This window comes from Protopterus annectens, chromosome 13.part0, assembly GCF_019279795.1.
Source record: "Protopterus annectens isolate FY-2018-M chromosome 13.part0, PAN1.0, whole genome shotgun sequence".
Lineage (NCBI taxonomy): Eukaryota > Metazoa > Chordata > Ceratodontiformes > Protopteridae > Protopterus > Protopterus annectens.
In genome coordinates, this window is record NC_056747.1 from 545,379,227 (window position 1) to 545,403,975 (window position 24,749).

General features: G+C 40.0%; 1 protein-coding gene across 1 annotated transcript in view; it reads left to right on the forward strand.

The window, feature by feature from the left end:
* Nucleotides 1-24,749, forward strand: part of LOC122787460 (protein spinster homolog 3-like) — a 517,894-nt gene that overhangs the window by 355,585 nt on the left and 137,560 nt on the right. Inside the window, exon 5 of the mRNA XM_044054192.1 lies at nt 14,083-14,149. Coding sequence (XP_043910127.1) covers nt 14,083-14,149 — 67 coding nt within the window. The remainder of the gene's footprint in view (nt 1-14,082; nt 14,150-24,749) is intronic.

Genomic DNA, 24,749 nt, shown 5'->3' on the forward strand with positions numbered 1-24,749 from the left:
AGCTAACTGAGTAGCAGAACGTGTAACCGGAAGCTAGCAGTGCTTAGCTCTACACAAACCCGCTTACAACTACTTTAAAGTGCCTTAATTACTCTGTATCCAATGGCAGTGTTCTGCTCAGCAACAAAATAAACAACACCTGCAAGGCTGAAACCCAGGACCCTGCACACCATAGACAAAGTGACTTACCACTAAGCCATGCCAGATACAAATAAATCTGATGTTTTCAGAAACATATCATCCAGTCCAGTCATGCAACAGTACAGAGAATGTATACCAACATCTAGATGTATGTGTAAATATATTAATATCTAAACAGATACAACATATCTATATATATGTATATATATATATATATATATATATATATATATATATATACATATACATATTTTTTTTCTTCTAAAACTATATACATATATAGCAATATATATATATGAACATATATACATGCAAATGCCTACAGCAACACATATATGTGTCTACACCTATATGTCAACATATACACAGCAAGTTACATATGTGTACGCAGATATATATCTATGTAGGTATATGTGGACATAGTTTTTTTATATATATATATATATATATATATATATATATATATATATATATATATATATGTATATATATATATATATATGTTAGTAGATATATATATCTATATAGGTGTATATGGTCATACATCTGTAGACAGCAATGGTTGATTAACAAACACACATATATCCACATGCACCGTTAATGGGGTTGAGAGACCCCACACACTATACGTCTTGTACGAATAGGCATCCCCCCCACAGCCAAACACTTCCGCCCTGCAATACACTACCAAGTGTTGCAGATCCCATAACCAGGACCTGACATGACATGGGCACAAGATGTTGACAGTACTACATCCTGCCTGTATGATGTCAGGCTGGTATTGGTAACATATCATGCAGTACAGTCTGCTTTCCATAGGAAATGTAATATGTGGAAGCCATCAACATCCCCAGGATACAGATACACAGACACAGATATGCAGATACAGATATACATGTGTGTGTGTGTGTGTGTATATATATATATATATATATATATATATATATATATATATATATATATAAATATATATATATATATATCTATATATGTATATATATTTATATATATATAGATATATACAGATATAGATATATATGTGACTACACATACACACGCAGATAAATGTACAGTAAAATACATATGTAGAAGGTGCACACAATATGGAACAGCCACTATGTCTACAGTTAACACCTGAACAACTGGACACTGTATAGGCCACTCATACAAATGACAATCGTTGCCTGCAACATATAACCACAGAGAGGTCATAGGAAAAAAACACACAAAGATTTGTGGAAATGGAAAAACCTTTAATTGTGTACTATTACAGTTCTATATGCCATGTCATATGGCTGTTCAGACACTGACAACCATATAAACAGAGTAATGCAAATATGAAACAGTGACACTAATACAGTAGTCTGGAAATGATCACAACTGTTGCTGTTCAGGTGAAGCCCTTCAAATTGTACAATAGTGAAGACAAACTGAGCCACAGGATACCAAACAATCAACAGTATGTAATGCAGGTGTATAGTTCAGCAGCCTCTATCTACACTCTGTACAAACACAGTAGGTGGTAAAGATGTCATGTGGACCACATGGGTTGTAACTGTTACATAACAAGGCATAACTGACACCATCACGAGCACACTGACAAACAGAACAGTCTGTATGGCAGGAGGCAGTAGGCTTGCATTAATTCATGTAAGCAATGTAAATATAGGTGAAATATATGGTAATGTACATCCAGATACCTTAAGGCAGCTCACCCCTGATACCCCCACATTTTGTAACAATCTAGGTCATTTATGGTGCTCCCCCCAGACTCAATAATACAGGGCCATATACCACTGTTATATACACTGGCCTCTGGAGTGCATAAGGGCACACATATATTGTGTAGGTGATGCCCATGCATATATGGCCCCAGCCCCACCGTATGTGTGGGGGATACAACAGCAGTGGACTGATGGCAGCAATAGCAGTGTGATACACTCACAGCCCACTACAGAGCAACCACCAACAGCATGACATATGTACAAAGCCTGGTATGTAGGTGGAGGACAGAGGCTGGAACACAGGCACATAGTGGACAACTGTTGCCATACACTAAGGAAGTTGCTGGTGTTACAGGATAGTCTGCAACATACCCTTAGTCAGGGAATTGAGGTTAAAAACAGAAATGGATGTAGCCATGTACCGATAGCACTCAACGCACACACTGCCAGTGTAATATCTGACACAGGACCTGTGTGGTGGACAGACAAAACATGATAGGAATACCTCTGACCAACAAGAGGATAGGCCCACAGGTGTGAACTGTGCAGACAGACTGCATTCCTAGGTAAACTAGTATATACACACACACCCTGTAACACTAGTACTATACAAAGCATAACACAACTCTACTCGCAGTCTGTCTGTAGTTCCTGATCCTCCTACAAATATATGGCTGCCCTGAGTGTGTCGGTTCTCCTGTAAGAGATACTGCTACCTGCTGTCAGTAACACTGATGCCCACACTCTGGAATGATGTCCATCACACAGGAAATGTTAAGGAACCACGCCCACATGATGTAGGGATTTATAGTGGGTGGCTTCCATGACAGTGGTAATTGGAAGTACTACACATGTGTAATCATATATATATGGCTATCTGGATAAGAATATGAACATATATTTCCACCATATGTCCTGGACAGTAAGTGTAGCCATACCCCAGCCCCTACAGTCTGACAGTCATAGTGCAAGGGGATGTCAGCCATGTATAGAAGGTATATTAGTAGACTACTGCTACTGTCATTGGGATTATCTTCACAGACATGGTGCATGTGGGAGGTCACATATGCTTATAACATGTGTGCAATTGGCTACTGACAGACATCTTAATGACATCATTGTAAAGTTCCGCTGCTAGCACATAATGCCCCTGTGGACTGCATCAGAGATATTGGCCAAGATATGTGGAAATTCGGACACACTCCGCACAGTCCAGAGGTATACACATAGTACAAAACATGTGTACCATGCCTGACAATATGGATGTAGACAGCCATGTAGATGGGTATAACACATAATGACTGGTATACATATGCCAACATAGGTTATGCATTCACACACCCCTGTCTGGCCTGACACATAATGACTGCTGGTACAGGGGTGCTATGGCCACATACTACCCACTACATATTGACATACATCTGTGCAGCATCCCACTGCTCTGTCTGACATACATGACTTTTAAGGGAGGCCCATCAGCTGTACATCTGGCAAGTATCTGCACATGACATTATACTGGGTAAGTACACTATGCTGCTAGGCATGTAACAATGCACTGTGCAGGCTACAGACAGACTGGCTCAACACTGGCCTACATCTCCTATGGTGGAATGCACATGTACCTGCATATATAGCAGGCTCAACAGGCATGTCACAGCACAGGGTAAGATACATCTGAGTGAAAGTGCATAATCACAACCAATGTGAACACAGCCACAGCCACATATGGTAAGCTAGCATAATAGTACAGTATATTGACTATCTGTTCTACACCATCCTCATATGTGCCACTCACAGACTGACCCTACATATACTGGGTTGCTACACAGTTTGGTCCGATGTCTGTCTGTGGTATGGTACATGTGTGTGTATGGCCCTACAAACATGTATGCCAATACAGTACCATATGGTGGAGCAGCATGTAACATCAGATAGGAGGGGAACTAGAACAATGACATCTAAGGTACATATTACCAATACACACACTGTTGACATTCATCATAAGTACACAGACCTCAGTACTGTACAAATGTCCACAGGATGCCCAAGTTATGTCATATAATATAACCCCTACTGTACATAACATGTGTAGCAGTTGGATACATCACTGGCATGTTATCAGATATCATGGCACTATTTATGGTGTACAGCACATATGCACCACTTCATGCACAACATATGTACAAAGGTTGACAGAGGTGTGGCTGGAAGCACATACACAGGGCCAATATTGACATGTTGCTGGGATAACCTCATGCACTTACTGTTGTAACAGGGTTTGTTGCAACATATGTCCTATGAGGGATATGACACCAGCAACTATCATGGTTTTCACCATCTACTGACTGCAATCCTCACATTACCTTCTGCAGTCCACAGATAGATGCAATATGGGTAACATATGAAACCAAAGCACAACACTGTACAATCTGCAGATGACCCTGCAGATGGGGATTCCTCATAAACATGGAACTGACATGGCAGGTATTGAGACATGTATGACAGCCATATCCACACACACACTGTTAAACCAACATTACTCCAAATGCAGTATAGCAGCACTTACAGTCAGGCACATCCCCCTCCTGTTTGTTGCCCTCTTTCCACAGTGAATGTTGTTAGAGGCATGTCTCCAATCCATCTGGCATGCTTTTTCCAAACAACAGATCTAGTTCCTGCTCACAGTGAATGAAAAGGGCCAACACCACCATGATGTTCCCAGATATTGGAGTGTATTTCCATGCATTTGGGGATGGGAATGTTAGCACAGCTGCTTCAAATGCAATCAGCTAGGGGAAGGCTGCAATATGTGCAGAGGCCATCAGCTGATCATGAGTAGCACTTAAAATACACATGCTGCTGCCTAAGCAAAGCAGGTGTAGGTCTTCACATCCACTAGTGAGGAAGTGGGAGAGGCAGACAGAACAAAGACATGTCAGGGAGTGGTGGGAGAGTAAAACTGAAGCATGTTTGTGTCATACACCTACTAGCACAGGGTATCAAACCCCTGACAACTATGTAGTGCTATCACAGTTCAATGCAGTTATTGGATGCACCACATGAGTTACCTGTTTTGGAGCACTCAGAACATATATGTGATGGTGAGTGACATCTGCAACAGGGATACAGCCGCTATACGGTAGGTGATGTACACGTGCCTGTCTGCATGAATAGGTGCCAGCCTCAACACAGTCACACTCTTACAGGGACACACACACACTGACACACTTGGCAGAGCCAGGAGTACAACTCATCAGTAGTGGGAGTGCCACAACACATCACTGGGAAGGTATCACATGCACCACATGGGTCATATAGAGGTTGTATGGTCAAAGGGTATGAGGAGGTGTCTGACATCAGACAGCATGCTTCAATATGCCCATGGGGGTTGTAGTGAGTGTAGATGTGAACATACGCACCATACAACACGCACACAAACACACAGGATGCCAGTACTGACATGCATGGGTGCATGTCTGCATGGGTGTGTGGTGGTTGACTGTGCCAGCAGGCTGTACAAGGGTAGGCGATGGGTATACCTTGGCTTCAGGCCACATGACAATGGTCTGCATTGTGGCTCAGGGCTGTAGTGTCTGCATTTGCCCACACAGGTGGATATTGTATCCCCCATCCAGTCACCTGGGTGACTATTGTGTGTGGCCACTGCTGTGCATTGCTTGCCATGTATGTGTTCCTTAGTCCATGACATGGACAGTGTCTGAGATGTGCACACCTCCTACATGCATGTACAGTGACATGTGGAACTGTAGCTGGGGTGTCTGGCCCATGTTGTTAACACAGATTATCATCAGATGTGCCAGTCTTGCCCACCTGTGGCAGGAACTGGCAATGTCTAGCAGGTTTACCCTGCACTTACATTGATAGCATGCTAACAGCATTCTTTGGTGTCAGTGGCATCTGTCCATACAGGGCATGTTGTCAGCCATGGTATGTCCGTTGTGGGTCACATATGATGCAAATGTCCATTGGGGAATATAGGGGAGGTGCACTGTCTGCATGTACATGCATATTGTACTGATGGACAGGGTGACATGCCCTCTGTAGCCCACTGCTATCTGTCCATAGTTACTATCAGTGGCCATTATGCAGTGTACTACCCACATATTGGCTGTTGGCTAGGCATGTGTGTGTATGAGACATGGGTTGAGAGTGTGCTCTGGGTAATACTGGGGTTGCTAACTGTGATTGCCTGGCCTTGATGTCACATCTATGGGCATGACTTTGCACCCCAGCCTCTCAGCTATTTCATATCTGTTGTCCCTGTACGATGGACATTTTGATATATAGTAGGGCCACCATATAAGAAATATGCAAAACCCACTCCAGATTGGCCACAGGTGTCACACACTCACAACCTCCTCTACACAGGATATGAGGTACACACACACACACACACACACACACACACACACACACACACACACACACACACACACACACACACCTGTCATGTCTGGGAGTAGAACCCCTATATAACTAGTTTATGACACTACAGCACTACGCAGTTATAGTACACGTCACGGTCATTACTTGAGAAATCCTTCCACAAAGGTGTATTTCACAATTAATGACATTAGCAACATTGCCAAAGTAGGGCATTTGAAATGTACTGTGAGTGACTAGCCTAAAATGCATTGCTCTCTACATAGACAGTGAGACACACACAAAACATCCACAACTGACATGTGTGGGTATAGAACCACTGACAGAGGTCTATATCACACTACAGCATGGAGCTGTTACAGGATGCACCACGGGGATTACTAGAGAACTTCTTCCCCAAAGGTGTGTTGCACATTGAATGACATCAGCAGGATTGCCAAAGTAGGGCATTTGAAATGTACTGGGGGTGACTAGCCTATAATGCATTGCTCTGTACACAGACATTGAAACACACACAAAACATCCAGAACTGCCATGGGTGGGGGATGTAACCCTACCACAGTTCTAACTCACACTCCAGCAGAACGCAGTTACTGGACACGCTACATTGATTACTGGGCTACAACCTTCCCAGAGGTGTATTTCTAGGTGGGTGACATCAGCAGCCTTGCCAGAGCTGAGTATATGAATTATGAGGAGTGTGAGTACTCTAAAAAGCATTGTTCTCTACACAGTCAGAGACAGACACACACACACACACACAGTTGCTAAGTCTGGAGTTAGAACTCCTAACTAATTACTTTAGCTCACTACAGCAGTATGCAGTTACAGGATGAGCTACAGAGATTACTGGGCTACAACCTACCCAGAGGTATATTTCTAGGTGGGTGACAACAATAGCCTTGTCAAAGTTGAGTATATGAATTGTAAGGAGTGTGAGTACCCTAAAAAGCATTGTTCTCTACACAGTCATAGACAAACAGACACACACATACACAGACTCACACACACACACACACACACACACACACACACACACACACACACACACACACACACACACACACACACACACACACACACACACACACATACACACACACACACACACACACACACACACACACACACACACACACACACACACACACACACACACACACACACACACACACACACACACACACATACACACACAGTTGCCAAGTCTGGGGTTAGAACACCTACCCAACTACTTTATCACACAGTTAACCTTTACATGTGCGTAATGCATATGTGTGAAATCCAAAAGTCCGAAAGGACGTTTTGATGTTCTCGGAAGGCCAAAAACAAAATGCATCGAATGTGCAATGAGTGAATGTACAGTAACGTTCGCTCATTGCAGATTCGGCATTTTTGGTGCGGGGTGCACTATAGTGGGGATTGGGAAGTGGACCCTTTCCCCACTGTAGTGTGACCTTGGAGTTAGAATAATAAAGTAAGGGGGTGCAGGGGGGCTTGCCCCTGCATTACGCTATGTATTTGGAATTGTAGTTCGAAAATCAGCGAATCTGGTTTTCGATTTGCTGATTTTTGAACTTCGGTGCAGATCGGACTGACGATTTTCGTCATTCTGGTTCACACAAAGGGCCATTCGGGAGGTTGATTTTCAACCTTTCAAAGGTAAACCTATCACAATACAGCAGTATGCAATTACAGGATGTGCTACAGAGATTACTGGACTACAACCTTCCCAGAGGTGTATTTCTAGGTGGGTGACATCAGCAGCCTTGACAAAGTTGAGCATATGAACTGTAAGGAGTGTGAGTACCCTAAAAAGCATTGTTCTCTACGCAGTCAGACAGAAACACACACAGACGCCAAATCTGGGGTTAGAACACCTACCGAATTATTCTATCACACTACAACAATATGCAGTTACAGGACGCGCCGCAGAGATTACTGGGCTACAACCTTCCCAGAGGTGTATTTCTAGGTGGGTGACATCAGCAACCTTGCCAAAATTTAGTATGTGAATTGTAAGGAGTGTGAGTACCCCAAAAAGCATTGTTCTCTACACAGTAAGAGACAGACACACACACATAGTTGCCAAGTCTGGGGCTAGAACTCCTACCTAACTAGCTTATCACACTATAGCAGTACATAATTATGGGACGCGCTACGGAGATTACTGAGCTACAACTCTCCCAAAGGTGCATTTCACATTGGATTACCTCAGCAGGCTTTTCATAGTAGGGCTATGGGGAGGGCGGTGTGTACATGGGCCATAACCCATTTATGTACGGATTGACACGCCACATGCGGGCACACACGGGGTCATATGTCACAGGTACATGTATACAGCTGCCAGATGACTACTTCTTTGTACAGTCATGTTGCACAGCTGGCACGTGCACCACATAGTCTGTAATGCTGACAGATACTGGTGGCTAGTATCTGCAGTGAGTGACGTCTGCACCTCATGTGTTTGGGGCCCTTTGGCTGTGTGCTGGGTAGGACAGACCTGGATGGCTCCTTGTCACAGTGACCCTCTTCCACACATCTATATACATCTACCTTTGGCTTATTATAGTGTGTTGTCCTGACATATATGTCTGTATTCCTATCCTCTGTGTGTGCAAGGCATGAGCGTTGCATACTGATGACCATCTGCACTAACAACTGCAGCTGCCAGATATGTCTGATCCACTGCTGTTTGCAGTCATGGCCTTCATGTGTTCAAGTGTGTGAGCATGCCCAGTATGGCAGTCTGTATTGAATTTGTGGATCATGTCCAGGTAGTTTGTGCTGCAGTGCTGACCTTTGTGTTGTACACCAACAGGTAGCATGCTGTCTCTGCAGGGTATCCATCGATCATTTGGCTTTGACTGTTATTACGCATCTGCACAGTGGGGGGGGGGACACACCTGACTGTTTCTACATTGCTACACAGGAGTGTGGGGGAATACCTGACTGTTACTACATTACTATGTAGGATGGGGGGCACACCTGACTATTTCTACATATCTACATAGGGTTGGGGAGGCACACCTGACTGTTATTACATTACTATGTAGGATGGGGGGAGTACATGTGAAACATGTACACATTTGCTATGACAGTACTTGTATGTCAGAAACTCTATTTCATTCTGTATTGCTAACTATCATGCTGACAAGAGGCATACCAGTGTACTACAGATTGTGGCTTTGGCTGCCCTACATATTATTGTCTGACTTCCTACCCTTCAGAACTAACTTCCCACTGCTTGCCTTGCTGTGGTCTGTCTGTGTAGGCCTGGGGGGGGGGGTTAACAATAGCCATCATTCTGGAGCCATGGCACAGGCTCTGTTTGGGTTTGTCTACACCTGTCCTGCTGGCTGACACTGTTGTTGGGTATGTGAACCATCCTGACTGGCATGTGTGGGTCATATGGACACACATGTCACACAGCACATTTCCTGCAGTGGGTTTTGTCACCCTGTGTAGTACTGGCTATTATGGTGACTCCAGTATGTGTTACAGATGTCATGGTGCCACTATGGGTGTCTACTGTCTGCTGCCATAACATTCAGCAACCACATTCCCTTGCATGCTCACATCCATACCATAGCTACAGGTAATGACACATTCTAGTCCATTTGGCAATTAGTAGGTTGATTGACTTACCTTGTGGGTGTCCCAGACTTGTGGATGGTGCTGGAGGGCTGCCTATGTCGGATGCACATAGTACACTCCCTATACATGGTTGAGCACAGGTAGTGTCATATTTGGCATCTCCTTTACTGTATGTGCGAGTTAGAGAGAGGTATCATTCCCTGGGTCCCTACTGTGTCAGTGCATGTGGTATGTGTTGCCTCTTTCCAAGGCCAGGGCATCCTGGGCACACCTCCTTCTGCCTACTGGGGTAGGCTCAGGCTGTCCCTCCTCTGGGTCACTGGCATTGGTGGGGGCAGTGTGGCCCTGCCCCATGCTGTTCCTGCTGCAGCTGTTTCTGCAGGATCATACTGTGTAGCATAGCGCATACCATAACAATCTGGGTACATGTAGCTGGTGAATACTGCAAGGCTCCATTGGATGTGTCCAGACACCAGAACCCTGACCTGAGCATCCCAAACACATGCTCTATTATATGTCTGGCCTGTGTGTGTGCCTCATTATGGCATTGTTGTTCAGGTGTGTGTGCATTTCTGATGGGTGTCATCAGCCACAGCTCCAGTGTGTACTCAGCATCCCTCACTAGGTGACCGTAGGGGATGTCCCCATTAGCAAATCTCTGGTATAGCTACGTCAGATGCCATATGTGAGAACCATCATAGCTTTCAGGGCAGCCAGCACACACATTCATTATAATGCCCTGGGCTTCACAAACGACCTGGCAGTTGATGGATTGGATGCCCCTGAGGTTGATGTAGGCCCTACCCTGCTCACCGGTTGGTGCTTTGATGCATATGTGCGTGCAGTCTAGAGCACCCACTACCCCAGGGTATTCTGCTATTTGGTAGAAGAGATGCATATTGCTGGACAACACCTCACGGGTGTTGAGGAAATATATGTGCTCACTGGCATGTGCTGACATGGCATCCAGGAAGTGGTGGAATACTCTGGATGCTGATGCCTGTGAGATCCCTATGTTATCCCCAGTTGTGCTGAGGTATCTGTGGCTTGTATACCTAGGCCTACACATACCTTGGTATCCACTGGGATGGGTTCCTCTCGGTCAGTTTGGTGTGTCAGGTGTGGCCGGCACAGCTCAACTACTTACTGTAGGAGGTCTCTGTCCACCCTATAGTGCTCCACTATCTCCAGCTCATGTAGCCCCTGGTAGGTTACCCTGGGTCTGTACACTCTTCTCCGTCTCCTCACTGTGGGTTGTTTGGCATCATGCACATCCTCACCACCCTCAGCCTCTTGCACATGTTGTTCTATGTTGCCTGCTGCAGCCCTTCTCATTTAGTAGGTTTGTCTGTTAAAATTTCCCCACTTATATACACCAGTGATGTAGAATATGGGAAAAACCAGTAGGGAAGGTGTTTGCTTAGTTTATAGTAGTGTTCTGGGCTGGACTGGGCTGCTACCTGTGTAAATGGCTGCTTCTGATACATTTCACCTGCCAGATATGCTAGTTCTTCTTGATTACCATCCTACTGCTGTTTTCCCTTCCCATTGCCCTTCTGTTTGGGCCCAGGGCCGCTCCACACAAACAGAGTACTCAGATGTACACACTGCTGCTGTTTCCTGGTTTAACTTATTTTTTCTTCCTGTAAAACATGGTGCATGGTGTGCACACCCGCTTACACTTTGTAAAGAGTGCTAAGCAAGTTTAGACATACTCCCTAGTTTAGCTGTGCTAAGCTAGGAGCATACCCGAGCCACAGGGCTCCCATCCACTTACAGTATGCCTGACACACCCACCCATGATGTCAACTACCTCCTAGTCTTGCACTCGGCTATTTATACTCTTACACTGTTGGGATCTGCCTCACATGCTGGAGAAAACTGGGATTCACTATCCTTCCCCTCATTTGCATAGGATTGCCTGCTAATGCATAGTCACATGTGTCACACTGAGCCTCCCCCCTTAGCAACCACTATTCACTGGCTGGGTTGTCTTTTGCCTGCCATTGACTTGCATGGCAAAATACTGATTTTAGTTGGAATGCTTGTTTTAGGTTTATTTTCTTATCTTCCCAACGATCCCATTTGCGTGCTGCTGCCCTATGCTTAAACTGCCGTGATTGCCGATAATAAAATAAAAGTTGTATTTTTTACATTCTGCATTGTTTGCAATGCCAACGCCCTTATACTTGGCTATTGGAATGCTTCCTCAATGATATGCAGCCTTCATATACCCGTTTTGGATTTTGCAGAACCGTACTCAGTTACTGAGTACATTTCTGCATATTATGCTAGTCCTGCACACCCTGATTCCAGCTTCCTGGATAGCATATTTACCTCATTTGCATGGTTTTCACCTGCAAATGGGGTAATTTGCATACGGGGGGCTGGGAACGTGCAGCAATAGTGCAAGAGCGCTCACACACGTCAAACGAGCATGTACGTGGATCACTTGGCCGTCATTTTGCAAAAAATTACCTCTTACACTAATCATGCACGCTGTGCAAGCTTTTGCGAATCCGAGGGATAGTTTCTCCCTTTCTCCTTTTAAACTTAACAATATGCCTTCACTTCCTCTGAACTGTCATTAGTTGAGTTTGATATTTTAATTTATATGCATGCTAAACTGCATGCCCTAAACTAAACTATCACTGAAGAAGACTTAATGGTTCCCGATTAGTCCTTTGTACCCTTATTTTCAACTGCATACTATTCTGTCCTTCCACCGTCTTTGTTGTTAAGGAGTCACTGTTCCCTGAGATTTGTATACAGTTCATAAAATCTGTAAATGGCAAGACATGTCTCTTTACTCATCTCCCTATTTACCATATCTGCAAATGCAAAGGATGCCTCCCTGCCAGGTCAGGTTACATGCTTTACAACTGTGAATACCTTTGCATTTGCCATTTATTCTCTGATTAGTTTGGTCTCTTACTGCACCAGAAGTAAATCATATGCAAGCTGAAAGTTAATGTTAGTCTAAGACTAATGCTCACGTCTTTCCAGAAAATAATTTTTGATATTAAAAGTACATCCATGCTTCTGTTTTCCATTTACATCTTGTACACCCAGGATCAATCTTAACTGAAAAAAAGAGTACTTTAATGTTATTTTTAGAAGTCAGCATATTATCTGTCTAGCCACAATTGCTCTGGCTGATTTAACTGCAAGTTTTGCGAATGTGTTTTTCCATTTCTGACTATTCATTTACATCACTCTCCTCACTACTGTTATAAGGCTTGTTATCAGTCTGTCTGTTGTTAAGTAAAATATTACATTTCCATGACTCCACTCCATAAAGTTGTATTGTTTAATTACTATTCTTCACTTTGGAGCTATGTAATTTGAATCAATAGGTTATTTAGTATATTAGACTTATATACATTATGCAAAGACTGCAAAATTTGAGCAGTATTTGCAAAAAAACTACTGTATTATTTATAATGCTTTTTATTGATGTGCTGCTAAAGGAGACTGATAGAGTTATAAATTCTAGCTCTCAAACGTATACACACACACACACACACACACACACACACACACACACACACACACACACACACACACACACACACACACACACACACACACACAGTCAACTAAATCATAATTCCACCAGGAATGGAAGGCCACACACAAAGCCATATTTATGTATAGGTGGTGTGTGCCCACATAATATGCTTGTAGAATGCATCCAAAATGTTGAGGCCCATTAGCATCTTGTTACATCAGACTAGATAAGAATATAATATACGGAAAACAAAGCAAATTAAAAACAGATCAGCTTCATCCTGTTGTTTTTAGTCCAATACTCACATTGTATATCAAAGACAAGAGATGCATAGACCATCTGCTGTTCTTTATCTCTTGGGACACATACATTTGTTCATCTTGACAATCTGATATTTCATGTACTATGCCATATTATAAGCAAGTCTGTGTGTTTTGTGTGTGTATGTATGTGCGGCTATCAATAGGTGTCTCTCTCTCTCTCTCTATACATATATATATATATATATATATATATATATATATATATATATATATAAATATATATATAGAGATATATATATGTAACATACAGAAATGAGAGACTGACATTTCAGTTGTATGGTTTATAATTGAAATACATAAGAAGGTTAGCCTTGGCATTTTATGGTTGCAGTCACAAAGGCACAAATACTAACTGTAGTGTATCTTTATTGCTTTGTTTCAGTGGAATGGGATTTGTCCTGGGTGCTGGGATGCAGCGACTAACAGGAGACTGGCACTGGGCATTCCGGGTAAGTAAGCTAGGTTTATGCAAGAAAATTATTTCATCTGCAACTGTTTACATATATTCTGTTTACCTTATTACTGTGGTCCAGACCAATTCCCTGACCCATTTAACAAATAAAAAATGCTGTTAGGCATTAGGCATTAGTAGTTATTTCCTGTTATTAAATGAGAATATTTAGATTGAATTACTTCTTGGCAAAGAAAATTATTGCTGCTAAACTATGATAACAGAGCTTTGGACACAAAAAAAATAAATGACAATAACATTAAGAAACAGTTAAACATCTAGTCGTTCAATAAAGAGAAACAGAATACCAGTTACAGTCATTTAATGAATAGGCAATTATAATTAACACTAAGGTTTTAATACATTTGTAGTACATAGGTGACAGGTTAGAAAGGTCTGGCACTGGCAGTGGATGTTCATGGTGTCACTATAGGAGTTGGTTGCAACTTAGCATGGATAGGTGGAGTACATTGAATGTACTGATTACTCTCCAAAAGATGTTATAATAAGGGTAATATGTAAGCGCCTATTTATAACAAACTTGTTATATTGAGCTTCTTATGTATGAACCTCTCTGTTGTTAGCCCATATGATGTCCTACAGACCCCAGCTACCTTAGAGCTGCATCAGAAATGTATTGACAGCTTTGTAAGCTGTGGCATAATTTGAGCTGTTGCACAAATAATGATAAAAACAAAAGTGTGGTATAGCAAAGTGTCTAACAGCTTTTAAAGTTGTTGGTTCATTTGATGTGAACTTCGATTCTGGCTATCATTTGTGTAGCAGCACAAGGTGTATTACTGCTTTTAAAGCAGTTGAGACACACTGCATTCCTACATTTTTTTTAACTGGAAATAAGTCAAGTTAGCTAAAACCATATATTACAAAGAATTATGATCAGGTCACTGTTCATACTTTCAGTCTGTTATATATTCTCAAAATGGATTCCAAGAAATTTATCTCTTGAGCTTGAGCTTCACACTTTTTGTCCCCCACCTCTTGTTGCATACATATGCCCTTACTACCCATCAGACCCTTTATTCCCCTCTTCCTACTCCCCCAGTATGAAGGGCAAAGGATTTAAATGAACCTAAATGTGACCATGAAGGTAGGTCCCCCTCTCCAGAGAAAGATTAGCTTTGGTGGCCTGCAAGCTGTAAGACTTCCATTCCATAAATAGCAGGGATGAGAGGCCGAAGGCAGGCATCATATATGCAGCTAGTAGAGAGGGAAGGGGAACCTTAACTGGGCAGAGTGAGTATGATGTCACATACGTTACTACCTTTGACTCCAACTTGCTCATGCTCCCAGTTATGAAATGAATTGCAGCCTTCCTATAGTCATGGAAACATACTTGACCTCCACCAGTGTACGCTTCATATGTAAACAGAACCCCAGTTCTTCCCCCAGCTAGCTGACACAAGTCACTCAGTAACACCCTCCTGACTGCCTCTTCAAGTGCACAATCGGGTCATTGGGGATGGACTCCTGAGTGTGTCATCCTTCAGATGAGATGTTAAACTGAGGTCTCGTCTGCTTGAGTTTCCGGTAGCTCAGGTGGATGTAAAAATTCCCATGGCACCTGTTGAAAAGAGAAGGGGTCCTTTGTTTAACACAATATAGAAACATTATTTATATATGTACAGAATGTACATATTTATAGGCACATTCTGTATATACACACATATCTGTTTTTTTTATTATTTATCAGGTTCTCCCATTCGATTCTCGGCTGGAGCGCCTTCTGTGTAGAGTCTGCATGTCCTCCCCACGGTTGAGTGACGTCTAAAGACATGCAGGTAGGTGCGTGAGTGAATGGGTGTGACCTCTTTGAAGGTTGGGCATTGGGCTGACAACTCGTCACTGTAAAACATTCACTGTCAGTCATTAGTGGACCGGTGTTCTGCTGTGGTGAGCCCTAACTGCGAAAAGCCAAAAGATATATATGTATATATCATTTTTTCTTATACTATCCTCATTGATATTCTTGTATAATTTATATCCATTCCTTCTTCTACAACCATAATCTAATTTTTTTACAATATTTGTCAAAATCCATTTGACATTAAACCAAATGCCATTACAAATAACCGATTACATAAAATAAATTCTTATCTACCCATAGGCGCCGGAAGCTGTTAAAGACTGGGGGGGCGGAGGGTGACAGGGGCACTTAGTGAACTAAAAAGGGTAATTTTTTTATAACTATTTGTTACCACAACATAGGTTCACTTGGAGGACATTTTAAGCTTAGCCAATTCCCTTTTGTTGCTTGAATTAACATTTTCTGATTGGTCTTAGCTATCCCCATGGCTGATAATTGTATATTAGCCCTAGTGAGAACAACTGTGATCATACCATAGATAATTTGGGGGGGCCACGTAACGGATGCAGCATTTAGGAACTGCCTCTATCCATTAGTGGCATGAGGGGAAATCCTGGAGTACATTTTCTATTATCCATCCTTAGATCCCAGTTCCATTTGAATATGGATGGATGAGCTTTGCTTTATTTTTATGGATAGTCTGTTCCGGAACAGTGGTAGCCTCTGTGATGTATATCCATCTCTCCACAATATTCAATTTAGATACCTGGGCTGAGTATTTCTGATGCCATTTGACTTGCTGATGTTCAGTAGGTCCATCTGTATTATTTATATGCTTTGTATGCCAGACATGTCACCTCTAAGCACTTTGTAGGATACTGAGTATAGTAATAAATCTTTGAGGTGGTCCATGCAATACCTATTGTTTAGGACTTTTATCCTTTTAGTAAGGTATCTCTGAAGGTATTCCAATTGTTGCATGGGGCTGGACAGACACATGCCAAAGTGGGTATTATACAAAATGATTGACATAATGAGAGCTTTGTAAAGGGGGACAACAAGCTCTCTAGATCTAGTCACAATTGTTTTTATAAGCTGTGCAATATAGAAAGGCTTTCTTATGACTCTGGGCACATGTTGGTCGAAAGTTAGGTCACTGTACACACAAGTTCCCAAATGCCAAACAATTGGATCAGTTCTCAGAGGGCATTGCCATGATTTTGACACCAGTTATTATTTGGGACAAACCTTCCTGCATGATGGTTAAGTCATTTGGGATTCAATAACTTCTCCTAGCTTGCAGTCATCTCAGACTTAGCTGGCCAAAGCTCTTTGGTATTTCCTTTTACTTTTGAGATGTATATGCTAAACAGAAAAAGTCTTAGCACTGAACCCTGGGGAACTCCATTGGTGAATGGTCTCTTCCCCTGTTTTGATCTCCTGCATCCTGTGAGCCAAGCTGGCAATGCAGCTGGTGATGTAAGTGTTTGCTCCTACATTATTCATCTTTTGTACTACACCCGAGTAGGGGATTGTGTCAAAAGGCTTGGCCAGGTCAAGGTAATGTGGTGTGAACTGTTTTATCTTCATCCATTGCTTTGGTAACAAGAGTAAAGCTTAAACTTTGCCCATGATTTTGAGCTTTTCACACTTTCCTCTGGGCTGTTTTCAAACACATTTTTAGGGCCATGCATACATGTATGCATTCACTGATTCACCTCCCTGATTGTATTAAATTATATTCCTTATTAATACAGCACACTTGTTAGACTTAAGTTAGAGCACATTTTAAATTTATTGTTTAAATATTTTTCCAGTAGGCAATGAAACAAAAATGCATTAACCAATAATGAGAAAACTGCCCTATTCAGAACATTTCCATCATAAAGGTCTACTTCCACACACACAAGTGCATTTTAAATTTATTGTTTGAACATTTTGCCAGTAGGCAATAAAGCAAAATGCATGTACCAATAATGACAAAACTGCCCTACTCAGAACATTTCCATGATAACAGTCTACTTCTACATACAATATATAAATAGGGAATCACAGTAGACTGTAAGTCATAGGCATGTTGCACAGCTTCTTGAACTTACTTTCTGTTGGGGCCGGGGGGCAAAAGGCCAGGGACACATTTTAAACATTGCATGTATAATTTTGGAAAGTTGCTTGCATAAAATGTTGTTACCACCATGCATTTCACTGCCAAGTCTTGAACCCAGAACACTGTGCGCTACAGTCAGTGCAACATACCACTAAGCTAAACCAGCAGTTTCGTGAAAGACAGGAAGACAAACTTAAATGGCTATCATATCATTTAGTGAATTCAGTTCTCACTTCTCACCTTAGCTCTCAACCTCCTAGCACAAAAATACAGAACAAAGCCAATAATGGGGGAATACAGCCCAAAAATAGGGACACATTGCAAATACTGATTTTATAACCTTATAAAATTGCTAGAATAAAAGGTTTTGTTTTACCACTCCTGCAAACCAGAAAGAACAGAACAAAAATGTGAGGCATAAATTCACAAGTGACGGTGGCTTGGGATTTTAGGCTCTTTTTACCTGTACCCAAGATACAGGGTTTGACCCTGAGTACCTCTAGCCACCAGATGTATCCTGCTGGGGGCATTTTCACACACACACAACAGTTTAGCAGCAGTGCACTCACTGTGATAGACAGATTCCTCCAGTAGCATTCTCCGTTTCCGCTCCACTCTAGCATTCAGCTTCTGTCCGTTCCCCCGCTCCACTCTGCAATTAATTCCTGTCTCCATTCTGCAATTAACTCCTGTCGTTCCTGCCCTACAATCCAGATGCAGCAAATCTGCTCCATTACAGGGTTCTGAAATAAATCCCTTCTGTTTTTGCAGCAGCTTCTGAATATCCCACTTGCAAAAAACAGCTGGAAATACGTGCACTGACGTGATCGCGGCAGTTGGGAGGTGCGGAAAACGAAATGCAAAAGTGGGGCAAAAGTGTGGGGGGCTCCCCTCCCCCCATGTATCTACCATTCTTACATATTCTTTCTCCTTGTTCTTATAATATCCATACATAGTCATATTCATATCTAAATTATGTCATTAATATTCTCAAAAAATTCTTCTTCACAAAACTTTTCCCAGAGTTTCACCATTCATTTACATTTTAAACATCATGCTCTGCTGTCTCTTCCTCCCCACAAAATAAACATACTCTTTCAACTTTCCTTTTACATGGCATAGTCTCCTTCCATGATAACCTATTACCAGTCCCTGTAGGAAATCAGGACACTCTACTTTGTGGATACACCAGTTTTTTCTCACTTTACTGGCTATAATCACTTTTTCTGATACATTTTCCTGTGGATATAATAATATTTTTCATTACATTATGATACCACATCCTTCTATCTTTCTCTATAACATCAATTTTTATTTTCCATGTTAGTATTTTTTCTTGATAATTTTTAATTTCTTTATTGACATATTATGTGCCTCACTTTCTTATTCTCATCATCTCTTAGAACTTTTTGTACTTAGATTTAAACATTCACACTTAATTTCTCATGTTCTTCCTTTACCCACTGTAATACTCTATACAAGTTTAAACAGGCAGAATGAACAATGGCATTTAATAACCCCAGACCACCTTCATCTTAACTTACATACAACACACCTCTTTTCACTTATTTTAGTATTGAACCCCATATGAAAAAAAAACACAGTTTGAACAATTTCATTTTTATATTTCTCTGGGATCATATAAACATTTGACATATATGCTATTTTTCCTATTAATACATAATTCACCAGATATTTTTTTTTCTGAATGCTAATATATATGTACTCAACAGAAAATGTATTTCTTCTTTTTCTTTTATCAAACCCTTCCATTGCATTATAACTACATATGTTTCCCCAAATTTTATCCCCAGCTAAGACACTTCATTCACTGATAAATACTCAGCCCCAGTTTTCACCACATTACACAAATCCTTACTCTTATGTTTATTCAAGGTCATTTCCATTTCCTTTAGACATCCATTCAGACAAGCCAACACTTCCCTCATTCATAATTTGTTCTTGGCAACTACAATTATATTGTCTGTGTTTGTCAAAACTACTGGAATCGCTAACTCCTTTGACATCACATATGTAGCATCTTTCAATTTATAACTTACTTCATTCACTATTGCATTCATCACCAATGCAAACAATATTCTGGTCATGCAACATCCTTATCTTATACTACACTTCATGCATACTTCTTTATTCAGCCACCAATTTCACTAACACTCACACTCTATTGTTTTGATATCCTGACATACACACTCTTCTAATTCTATTACCATATTTCTCCATTAACATCCCACAAAGCATCGTGTCCTACTGTATCAACTGCCTTGCTAATATTGCTTACTATACATTTCACATCCTCCCTTTTACTTATAATCCACAGTATCTATCAGAACCAATAACAATTCTTGATGTCCCTTCCCTTTTATACCATATTTACGTTCATAATATCCCTCTTCCTTCTTTCTATGCTGTATTATTCTCATAAAATGTTATAATTTGTGTTATTTAGTATGATGGGTCTCCAATTATTTTTATTTCATTCTTCTCATCTTTCTTCCATATGCATTTTAATATCCCACTACATAACTGTTCATATACAAGCCCCTTTCTTCAACCATTCATTCAGTACATTTACAAAATACTGCCTTTGCCAATCCATTAATTTATTATACATTCTATAACCTAAACCATCTGGACTTGATACTGAATCAACATTTACTTTGCTAACTACTTCATCCAATTCACTAATAATTTATTTTTCAAATTCTTCCTTAACTTGTTCTGGATTTTTTTAGTTTCTATTCTCTCTTATTTTCCTTCTTTTTACTCTTATACATATATTCCACATGCTGTACTGCATTATTCATAATTTCTTCTTATGTTTTTTTACCTTTCCTTTTACATTTTTTTTATTTCACTCATTATACTAATATCCTCCTTTACTATTTTACCCAAATACAGAGATACCGCCTTGCTTCTCCCTTGTAAATAATATTTCTGCCTAAACAGCAATACCTTTACTTCTTGTTGCTTTATTTCTTTTTCCATATCATAATATTGTCTTGTATCATTCAATAAATTCTTTAATACATTCCTATACATTTTCCCAGACATCACTTTCTTTTCTTTTCTTACATCATCCTACCACTGAAAAAAAAAAAAACACTTTTTATGCTTCTTTTTAAATTCAATCCACCACTCAAACCATTTTTTATAGAAGCCCCTCATGGTTTTATGATCCTTCCATGAGTGCAATACCTTCCACTCTCCACTTTCATCCATAATATCTTATTTATTCTTTTTATTCCCTTTCCCATTTTAATATACTCCCTTTCTTCCATCACCTCCATCCATAATGCCAAATAGTCTGAGAAAATGTCACAACTGTATCACCATCTGCTATCCTCAAGCTTTCTGATAATACAAAATAATCATTTTCAGATCCAAGTGCCTCCCTTCCATAAGTCCATTGACTTTGTCTCATACAGCTGATTTTCAATATTTTATTACATCTTGTATTTTTTACATTTCCCTTCTTTCTACATTTCCCCTTTATTAACAAAGTCTCCTTAAATTATAAGTTTCACGTTAAAACCCACATAGTCTAATATTTGACGATCAGATTCTCTCTTTACTTCTCAGTTATATATGCATATAATGCTATAATTTTATAAACATAGTCTCTCTCCACTTCTCAGCCACAACAGTTAAACTTCCCATCCTCACCAATGTTACATCTAGTATTTTCAGTGTTTTTTTACACAACACAGCCACTCGAGAACAATGTTCACTTCCTAAGTTCCATATTATATTTTTACCCAACAATTTTTTTCTGTTTGCAATCTTTCTTCACTTGTCAGGAATATTACATCCTCTAACAGAATAACATCCACATTATATTCAGCACACCATTCCAGTATCCCTATCCTTCTTACAGTGTTAATACTGTTTACATATACTGAAGGTACTCTAAATTGTTGCTTTTCCTTATTTTAAGTTTAGGGAGAATATTTTAAAGTTTTCATTTTCTTATTTTTACTGTTTCCCCAACTGATTCTTTTCTTGGGTTTACTTATAAATAATCCTTGATCCTCAGAATCAGATTTTTTCACTGGCTAGAACTTCAAAAAATATTAGTATAAGTCCCTACTCATAACCTGTTTTCCTGCATGTACTCTCTCTCCTCATTTTTTCTCTCCATATTTTTATCTTTTTTTACAGTTTCTTCTTCATCTAGTCTACCTTCTCTCCCCAGTTTGTATGTTTTCTTCCCTTTCCTCTTCTTTTTCATTAATTTTTTGTTTGCTTGAGAATCCATCCAAAAGTGTCTCCTTTTTTTTTTTGCATTCAGGCACACACCTCTCTGTATGTCCTTTCTTCTCACACTGTTTATATTGTACATTGTCACAGAAAAGTCGCCACAAAAGAAACATGATTTAGGCTGTCCAGCATATCTTAATTTTCCTCTATGATCAGTTGCAAAAATAATACTTGGTAAGAGTTTTACCATGTTGTTTACACATTTCAAAACAGCTTCCAACCTCAACCCACCACTTCATAAGTTTCTCTCATCTCTTACCTTCAAAATATTATCACCAGTTTCACACAGACCCCTGCTTGCATTTTTTTATCATCGCCTTCTTCTAGCTCATCAGTTCTAAACTGCAAAGTAACATTTTTAACATTTCAGCTACCAGAAAACAAATAATATTTACACAGAAAAATGTCCATTTTTTGTTACAGAGTTCCAGAAATTTAATTATCAGCCAACAGTTTCAAATGTTTAATCACAAGTCTTTGCCCCAATATGGATAAAAGACCAGATCTCTTGAGCTTTAAAACCTAGATGTTACTAAATTGTTCCATACATAATATCCGTTTATTACAGTGCAATTTTTTGTTCTAATTCTCAAAGTTGGTTACTCTTTTTAAAAACAGTTTTACTTAAAGTTTGTTGCTGCTGTCTTTTTTTGCCCGTGTTCACTGCTGCATATGTTTTAGTCACTGTTGCCACAAAACCAGACCACTTCTCAATTTGTTGCTGTTTTCTTCTTTGACTCTTTGCTGCCACACCATCTAGTTCCTTTTCCATATTACGATCCTCAACACTTCTGCCATCTCACCCCATAAAACAGAAGAACTGTCACCTGGATCATCCTGTTCATTTATTTTAACAGAACACCATCTGTAGGCCCTCCTGATCCCAGTTCTGTTATCTGCACCAATTTAAAAGACTCACTTACTTCCAGCACACAGGAAACAGCAGAACTATCACCTGGATCATCTTGCTCAATTATTTGTAAGAGTACATTATCTGCAAGCCCTCCTGATGCCAGTTCTGTTATCTGCACCACTTCAACAGACTTGTTTACTTCCTTCTCCATGGAGACAGCTAAATGCTGCTCATTTGTAACATGCACTACACAGAAATCTTTAGTTTATATTCTGAAACTCTATATTATAGAAAATTTTCTCCAAATTCTCACTTTCCAGCTCCTAACTCTCCACAGCTTTTTTCACCTTTCCATGCAGTTACTTCCTTTAGACCTCTTCCTTGCTATTGTAGGAGCCCTCCATCACCATCTAGCAGCTCCAAAGAGTGTTTTTTATTGATATGTACATTACATATTTTTTTACATATTTACATTATTTACATCTATTTACAAATCTCCATACATTATAAACTTCAATTTAAGCATTCATCCCACTCTTTTATGTACAACCAAAGCAATATTTCTCTAGAATCTTTGTCAAAGTCCATTTTCCATTGTATTTAATTGTATTTAGTCTCTTGTTCCATATAGTCCATGGAACATAAATTCCTGTCTCCATTTTCTTCACTTTTTCCTGTTTTTGTGCACCATGATAACCAAATTCTATTATGTTCATATGGATTTGCTCAAATTTTAACAAACCTTTCACCCTATTATGTTTACATATTTCTTTCCGGAAATTATTAACTCATTCACATTTCAAAAACACATGCTTAGTAGTCTCAAACTCTCCACATTTATTACATATTTTATCTTACTTTTTCTTGTATGGCATGTTTGCCTTAACTAGCAATATTCTAATAGACAATCTCCATAAAAATCATTGCATTCTTTAATCTCTTTATAGATATTATATCTCGTCATTATAGCTTTTTTCTTTTCTATTTCTAAATCTTCCATGGATCAATGCAATAAAATGCTTTCATAATATTTAAGTGCCATTCCTTTTTATTTTTCTCACATATGTTCTTTGTTATTTTCCATAACAGAATTTTGTTTTTGCACTCTTTCATTTCTTCATTCACAGTGCTTTTACTTCTTTTTTTAACTTCCATTTCTTCCCGCAATTCTTTGTATTTATAATATAGCATCATTTCCATCAAGTTTTGTTTTCCTTCCTATTTCCTTTTAATACCTTATATAAAATTAAAGGTGCTGTGTGTACTATTGGGTTTATTAAACCCAAGCTTCCTTCCTCTTCTTTCATATACAGAATCCTTCTCTTGACTGGACTCAGTCTACAGCCCCATATAAAAGAAAATATAATCACCATTAGTTTCTTTTCATACTTAGGAATCATATAGATATTAGCAACATAAGCAACTTTTCCTATTACCATGGTGTTCAACAAGTTCATTTTTCTATATGAAATTCTATATAATTTCCAAGAAATAGTCATATCCTTTACTTCTTTGAGTACATTAGCCCATTGCTG